The 6648-nt window shown below is 62.7% G+C and overlaps 1 protein-coding gene across 1 annotated transcript in view; it reads left to right on the top strand.

Annotated features, from left to right (window-relative positions):
• The first annotated feature begins 383 nt into the window (after nt 1-383).
• Nucleotides 384-6648, top strand: part of SPI1 (Spi-1 proto-oncogene) — a 29540-nt gene continuing 23275 nt past the window's right edge. The window contains exon 1 of the mRNA XM_061381445.1: nt 384-515. Coding sequence (XP_061237429.1) covers nt 399-515 — 117 coding nt within the window. The 5' untranslated portion in view covers nt 384-398. The remainder of the gene's footprint in view (nt 516-6648) is intronic.

Raw genomic sequence — 6648 nt, 5'->3', positions numbered from 1 at the left:
CACCCCCCCACCCCGCCCCCGCCCCTTCACGCCCTGAGGGTCCTTGTCCAGAGGGTCCCTACCCATCTTCAGCTGTCTATGTAGGGCAGTCTAAGCCCTTGCCTCCTCAGAGGAACAGCCTTGTTGAATCTCCCCGTGCCCATTTGGAGGAAACTGAGGCCCAGTGCTGAGCCTGGGCCTTCAGGGTTCCCAGGGGACCTCCGGGCAGGTGGGGTACCTCGGCCTAGGGGAAAAGACACCCTATCCGGCCCCCCACCCCCCCGCCAGGGATGCAGGGAGGAGGAGGGAAAGCCGTGGGGTGCCGGGGGCTGCCGCCTGGCAGGTCCCTGTGCCCAGGGTAGGGAAGTTTCTTATTTCTCCTGCTCCGACTTCCCCCTTTGATTTATTATAGCCATGAAATGCTCTGCTCTCTTCTCTTTTCCTTGCTGTCCGCGGGGCTGGAGCAGTACAGGCCCTGCGGGACTCCCATCTCCTTCCAAAGGGTGAGCCCCGGCGCTGGGAGCCGTAAAGGAGAGGTGAGTCGGAGCAGGTAGGGCGGACGAGGAGAGGCCCCGACTCCCACCCCCGCTCCCGGCCCCCCCAAGGCTGGCCCGGGGCAGGACCCCAGGGGCGGGCTCAGTCTCGGTCGGGAAGGGCTGGGGCCGGGCCGAGAGGGTGTGGCAGGTGTGGAGTTGACGGCAGACAGCTCCCAGGGGCTGTGGGGGTGGCGGGCTCTGAGGCCGCGGCCTCGGGAGGCTGGCGGATGGAGCCCGGTCAGGTCGAAGGCCATCAAATAGTCCTCCCGCGCTAACCCTTAGGCCGGAGAGGCGGCTTCTCTGTGACCCCTGACCCCATATTCTGATTTCTCGATGGCCAGAGGGGGCCTGGTTCAGCCGCCTCTGGGGGATGGGGCTGAGCACCCAGAGGAAGGCGGGAGGCCCGAAGCCCAGGCCTCCGGCTCCTCGAGGCCGCCCCCCTGCCCCCGTTGGACATCGGCCGAGGCCGGGGCCAGGCAGGTGAGGGCTGAAGTCCGACGGCCCGGCCCCCGGGGCGGACCTGGCGGCGGAGCGTCCCGGCTGCCGCGGTGTGGTGCCTGTGGTAACCGGGCTGTTGGCATTTTGCAATGGCCCGGGGGCGGGGAGGCTGCGCACACACGCTTCCTGTGGTGACTGGGCGCTTCCTGTTTTCTCAGGCGCCGGACTTGCTGCTGCCGATGTGGAAACAGGGGCAGCTGCAGCCGGGGTGGCTCCAGGCAGGGCGGCGCGCCGACCCTGCCCAGAGGGGCCTGAGTGGGCCCGCACCCCAGGCCCCGACCCGGGCAGTAGATGGCCCGAGTTACCCCCCAACCCCAGGGCCCCCATGCCTCCCATCCCCAACAGCTTCTGCCAAGAGGAAGGGGCCAGGCAGGGCTGCCCGAGGCCGAGCAGGTGGTCCAGAGGGTCCGAGGTCCAGGGACGGGAGCTCTGGTCCCAGCTCTGTCCTTTGTTCTCTGAGTGCCTCTGGCCATCCCTGACCCACCCCAGGCCTTGGTTTCCTCTTTCACGTGAGATGATCATGGTACTCAGAGTCTAAAATCCCTCACGCATTTCAGGCCCAATTCTGACGTTCCTTGATATTTTCCATCCCAAGAGCCTCAGCTTTGAGGACAAGATGGGCCCTGAGACTGGGACCCTCCAAGGTGGGGCTTGGCGTAGGCCTGGACAGAGAGGGATTTGGAGAGACAGGGGCAGGGGAGAGCACAGCTGCTGGGGGAACCAGACTTCCAATTGAGGTGTGGAGGCCGGGAAAGGCCAGCACCAGGTTAGGGAGACAGGCTGCGGATGGGACAGACCTAGAATGGTGGCAGACAAGGTTGACTCGGAAGGATTCCGAGCGGGAGAAAGATCTCCGGATCCTCTGTATTCCTACAAATGTTAGGAAAGGGTCTGGTACGCCCTCACATTCTTTCTCAGGAGAAAGACGAGTAGGGCTAGGGGCAGGGCCAGCCCTTCTCCTCTGTCTGGCAAGGAGGTGGGTGCCTGTGTGGCATGACACGTGGGCCTCGGGAGGGCCCAGAGCCTTCTCCAGGCATCAGGTGCCTGGAGGTTCCACCACCAGGGCCAGGCGTCGGGAACTTGGCATTGCCTTTTCCCCGAATGTGTTTTGTTTTGTTTTCAAGCTGCTCTTGCAAGAAGGGGAGGGCAGATGACTTGGCTGCTTGTGGAGATTGCTGACAGCATCTGACGTCTGGAGGAAGAATTTCTTTGCAGGAAGGCCGAGGCCTGGGTGCCCCTGGGGGAATTGACCGGTCCACTGACTGAGTTCAGCCACCCCACTCGGCCCAGGAGGTTCTGAGGGGCCCACTTCCTGAGTGGCATCTCCTCAGTCTCAAGGCCTGTCCATCGCGGACGGCCAAGGACTGGTTCCAGCCAGAGAGGCCTCCAGGATCCCAAGACCCTGGTGCTCAGCCTGAGGGGCTGGGAGGCTGGCCTGGCCGCTGCCATCGCGTCCCCTGCCTTGGTGCCTGGGGTCAGCCCAAGTGCTGAGTTGGCGGCTCCGCAGCTGCTCTTCTGCCCACGGAGGCCCAGTTATAAATAAGCCCAGTGTTGGCCAAGTCATCAAGTTCTATCCCAGCTGTATTACCTCAGTGACCACAGGTTGGGGCTGCCCAGAACTGGGCCCGCCAGAACCTGCCCATCAAGGCCAAAGGCCGGGCCAGCCTCGATGCCCATGGTGGAGGGTCCTCAAACCCAGGGCGGGAGCCTGTGCAGCTCAGACCTGGACCTGCCTGGACACGGGCCACAGAAGGGGCAGGACCCATCCCGCCCGCACGGAGCCAGCAGCTATTTACAAACCGAAACCGGGAGAAGCGAAGTGGCTGCGGCCAGAGTGGCTCCAGGCCCCCCGGCCCCCACTCCATCCCCCGCGGCCCCCTCCCCCGCTCCACACGGCTTCCTCTTTCCTTCCCCACACAGCTCCCCAACCTCCCACTGCCCCGGCCAGCTCTCTCTGGACAACCTGCCAGGACCTCACAGTGACCCCCACACACCCCGTCCCCGGCCCTTCAGCCTCTTGGTTGGAGGTGGGGGGGTCCCCTTCAACTCCTCACCCCCACCCAGGACCCCATGAGCCTGGGCTTCTTGGAGCAGCCCCCTCCCACCAGGGCCCGGCCCACTCTGGCCTGCCCAAAGCACATTCCCACAGTTCTCAGTTCCCCTTCGTGACTGGAAAAGCTCCAGCCCTGATGGCCGCCATGACGCTGCTCGGCCCTGCCCGAGGGTAGCCGCTCCAGCAGCTCCTTGACCTTTTCCGGGGGGGATGGTGGGGGCAAGGAATCTGGGGCACTGCAGTGGGCCTGGGGGCACCCGGGGCCTTCCAGGGGGCTTGTTTCTGGGTGGGAAGCCCCAGCCATCTACTGTCTGTGAGATGGGCTTCAGCCCCCTCATCCGGCTGGTGTGGGTCACAGGCCCTCTTGCGGGGCAGAGTTGAGCTGGGACAGATGGATGCTGGGCCTGAGACCACGGCTCACACTGCTTGGGAACCACAGGCAGGACTGGCGCTGCAGCGGGGGATTGTTCTAGGAAGAGACAGAAGACAGCACAAGGAACACTTGTTTCAAATCATGAACAAGCTCTCTCACGATGGCGCAGAGCGGGTCGGTTCTTTTCATCCCCAGATAGAGCCTGTCCCACCGTCTCCATCAGAAATGGATGCTGGGACGCAGAGGGCAAGGCGCGCGTCCCAGGCTACGCAGTGGGCAAGTGTCTGGACCGGGAGTCAGGGTTTCCCGACACCCAGTCCCCTTGTCTGTCCATCTGACTGGCCCTGGCTCCATCTCATCCGCCCATCTCCTTCCCAGGGAGGACACAAGTTTCCCAGCCCCGGGGACAAGGCAGGAAGCCAGGCTGTCCCGAAGCTTGAGGGAGACGCAGGCCTTGGACCCTGGAGCTGCCAGACCTGGTCGTCAGCGGCCCAGGTCCCCCTCCACGGCCCCAGGAGAAGGCTCTGCCTGCCCCACTCCATGCCTCCCACCAAGTCCCAGCTGAAGCAGAGCCCTGGCTCCCGCATCCCCCTCAGCCCCAGCCAGCGGGCTGCATTTCGCCTAACTTCTCTGAACGTCAGAATCCTCTTCGTGGATTGTCAGTGCTCAAACACAGCAGGCAGAAGCTGTCTCTGGAGCCAGGACATGGTGCCTGCCCACAGTCCTGTGCGGGAGGCAGATGGGTGACAAGATGCGAGGACTCTGGAAGGGAGACTGAGTCTGGGAGACCCAGGAGAGGGCGATGGGTGGTTCCCGGGCAAGGAGGGGTCCCTCGGGTGGGATGGGAAAGAGGTCCCCAACAAAAGCCCGGGGAGACGGGCTCTCCATGCTGAGTCCCACCCCTGGGCCTGGGCTCTAGTGCTTCCCACAGTTCGAGTCAAGTGCCCTTTCTTCCTCTGGGCCCGGTGAACTCCTATTCATCTGTCAAGGCCCATGGACACACCACAGAATGACCAGGCCTGGCCTGGCTTCATGGCTCCTTGCCTCCTTCTTCCCACCCGGAAGCCAGGCCTCCTTGGTCACGACGCCCTCGCCAGCCCCACCCAGGCAGGCATCTGCTCCCGGGTTGGAGCCCCCGCCGTCCTCTGCTCCGAAAAGCACCGTTTCCCTTTTCTGGGTGACCACACGCCATGCACAGGGAATTTCCATCTCAGCCTGCGGAGCCTCTGATTCACCCAGGCCCCTTATGCATTTAACTCCTTCCGGGTCCAGGCCTGTCTACTCCTTGCCCCTCGCGCTTGCCCAGGGACCCCTAGCTTCAGACTAGCCTGGAATCCCACAGCCTGGAAATCAAGTCAGCGCCTCACTCACCGGCCCCCTCAGCACCCTCCCACTCACGCACCGGGCACAGAGTTCCCTGTCCTGCTGGCTCCCAGCACACACGCTGGGGCAGCTTTGGGCTGAGAGCACAGACTGTGGAGTAAGATAAGCCTGGTCCGACCCTGATTCTGGCTCTTTCTGCTTTCCGTCCTGAAGCGGTATAAGGGTTGGCTCTGAGGCCCATTTCTCATCTATTAAAATCGATCCCTTTGCCGGCGCTTTGTTGTAAATGTCTAGCGCACTGGCCCATGACAGGAGCTTGGTATTGATTAGCCTCTTCCTACCACAGCATCCCTACTCCAGACCTGGGGCTCCTCAGTCTTCTCCTGAGAGCTGGTTGCTCAGGCAGGGAGGAGCAGAGAAGGGCAGGCAGGGCAAAGGAGGGCGAGAGGCTGCTCTCTTAAGGCTCTCGTCCGACAGCTTCTTGGCTCCTCACGTTGCTCTGCTTTTCCAAGGAGTCTTTGGAAGGCCAGGGGGCGGGAGCTTCCAAGGAACTGAGGGCCGCAGAGATCCTGAGCCCTTGGAGACAGGGCCGAGCCTTCCTCCTCCAGAGGGAGGCTGGGTGTGCGCATCAGATAGAAACATATCCAGTGTGGTCTCTAATTCTCTTAGCCTCCTGGGGTGTATCCTGCTGTTGCCCCCACTTTATAGATGACAATACCGAGGCTCTGAGAAGTGACTTGTCCCCAGCCACACGGCAAACACAGGGCAGGGATAGGATTTGAAATCAAGGTCTCTAGAGCCATACTCTAACCTCCACGAGGGTCACTCAGCATTGTGGAGGCCAGTGAGGGAAACGCGCACTAATTGAAAGCCTACTGTATACAAGGGAGAGGCTCACACAGATTGTCTCTTTCTGCCCTCTGGACCATGCTGCAGCTGAGTCTTGTTGGCACCTCTACAGAATCGAGGCCTCTGAGCTTCGGGGAGGGGAAGGGGCTACACAGCCAGTGGTAGGGAAGGATCCAGGGGTGCCTAGATAGGAGAGGATGGTGTCGGGGGCTCCACAGAAGAGGGGGGGGCCTTGCAGAGTGGGGGGGAGTGGCTCCTGTCCTCACTGAGCGAGCAGGGCGGGTGCTGCCCGTGGTGAGCAGGAGGAAGTCGCTGTGGGTGGCGGTGGGTTTGAGGTGCCGGAGGCTGAGTGATGTGGCCAGGAGGTGAGCTCCCCGTCTGAAAGGCCTGGTCAACAGGAGACAAGGGTGTGGAGGGGGGTTGTGGGGGGAGAGCTGAGATTCAGGGCATGGGAGATCGGGCCACTCTGAAGATCTCTGCTGCTTAGCCCCTGGGGCCAGGGACCCGGTGGGAGTGTGGGAGGGAGTGGGGAGGTGGGCAGGAGCTGGTGCAGAGTGCCAGGAGAGACTCAGCAGGGCGGTGGAGGTGGGGGGGGAGATGGAGGTGTGACCTGGGAAGGGAGCGTCTTAGCCTGGAGAAGGGGAGCCGTCAAAAGATGGAGGAGAAAAAAAAAAAGATGGAGGAGGCCTTCGAGTGTAAAAGGGGGTGGGACTGTGAGCAAAGGCCGTGGGAGATTGAGAAAGAGGTTCTGGGAATGTTGAGTAGTGTCTTTGGGCTGGAGGTGGGGGCAGGGCTGGTCCACTTGGGGTGGGGGAGGGTGGGAAAGGCTGGCCAGGGTGTTGGAGGGGGGCGGCGGACTCCGGCACAGGACTCAGAGCTTTGGACTTCAGCCTGTGAACAAGCCAGAGCTAAGGAGCACGTTTAGGTAGGAAAGCACCCACAGGAGAAACTCGAGATGGAGGCAGCCGCGGAAGCACATGCCCCAGGGCCACCCGCACACACCCCCTGGGCCAGCTGTGTGTCCTTGGGCAGCCCCC

The sequence above is a fragment of the Bos javanicus genome, chromosome 15, assembly GCF_032452875.1.
Source record: "Bos javanicus breed banteng chromosome 15, ARS-OSU_banteng_1.0, whole genome shotgun sequence".
Classification (NCBI taxonomy): domain Eukaryota; kingdom Metazoa; phylum Chordata; class Mammalia; order Artiodactyla; family Bovidae; genus Bos; species Bos javanicus.
This window is presented reverse-complemented; position numbering and strand designations above follow the sequence as displayed.